At 44.6% G+C, this 908-nt stretch overlaps 1 protein-coding gene across 1 annotated transcript in view; it reads left to right on the top strand.

Moving 5' to 3' along the window:
- The window catches only part of LOC119582049 (lachesin-like), a gene marked incomplete in the record, with an annotated part of 127,463 nt that overhangs the window by 103,824 nt on the left and 22,731 nt on the right, over positions 1-908 (top strand). Inside the window, 1 exon segment of the mRNA XM_037930290.1 lies at positions 1-185. Within this exon segment, the coding sequence (XP_037786218.1) occupies positions 1-185 (185 nt within the window).

Genomic DNA, 908 nt, shown 5'->3' with positions numbered 1-908 from the left:
ACTCGGCCACAGGAAGCGCGTCCGATACGTCGACGGAGGACCCTGTGTCGGAGATCCGCCACCTCCTGCCGAAGGCCAATCTCGCCAACAACACCGTCACCAACATCCCCGTCCAGCTCGGTGCAACAGCCTTCCTGCCGTGCAAATACCGCCACCTGGCCGATCACCAGGTCAGTGATGATCAGGTGTGTAACTCTTTATCGCTTTCCGCACGTGGTGGTGGTGAGCGGGGGAGTTGGAAAAGGGGGGGTGGGGATTAAGTTGTTCTTTTTGTCCTTTTTTTATTGGTGTGGGGGTGAGAGGTAGAGAAAAGGTGAAAAGGGACGAAAGGAAATTCGATACGTAAGTCAGAGTGAAACATGCCGTTCCTAATTAACAGGGGTTCGGAGCGCAAGCACATGATTCACGGGGACACAATGTTTGTCAACAAAGCTAGCCATCCTTATCTATCGAGATTTGTATATGTACTTTGAAATACACATAGTGTGTATATATCAAAGCATATACCTACATTTCGGTGGATGATAATGACTTACAGTTTGTTTGCAAATAATTGTTTGTGCGTAGCAGCTACTCGGGAATGAGATCTTATAACGTCATGACCCAGATATAACGTATTGGTGTCTGCCTCAGAATTCAAGTTGGTCTGAATTATTGATGCTTTTTGATAAGGGCCGGCTGGTTGGTTGTCGATGCCAGGAAAGATGAGCCTTTTCATGATAATTAGTACTGTTGAATATTCCAGTGTATGTTAACAACTTGCATTACCATGGACACCGGATATCTATGTGTGTGTCGTAGGCTGGAGGTAGGTTTAGTGTTTTATTTTTCGTTTCCCAGGATGAAATTCATTGTATTTATTTCAATATTTGTTTTTAATTCAAGAGAGAAGATTAATTGCACTGACA

The sequence above is a fragment of the Penaeus monodon genome, chromosome 15 (assembly GCF_015228065.2).
Source record: "Penaeus monodon isolate SGIC_2016 chromosome 15, NSTDA_Pmon_1, whole genome shotgun sequence".
NCBI lineage: Eukaryota > Metazoa > Arthropoda > Malacostraca > Decapoda > Penaeidae > Penaeus > Penaeus monodon.
This window is presented reverse-complemented; position numbering and strand designations above follow the sequence as displayed.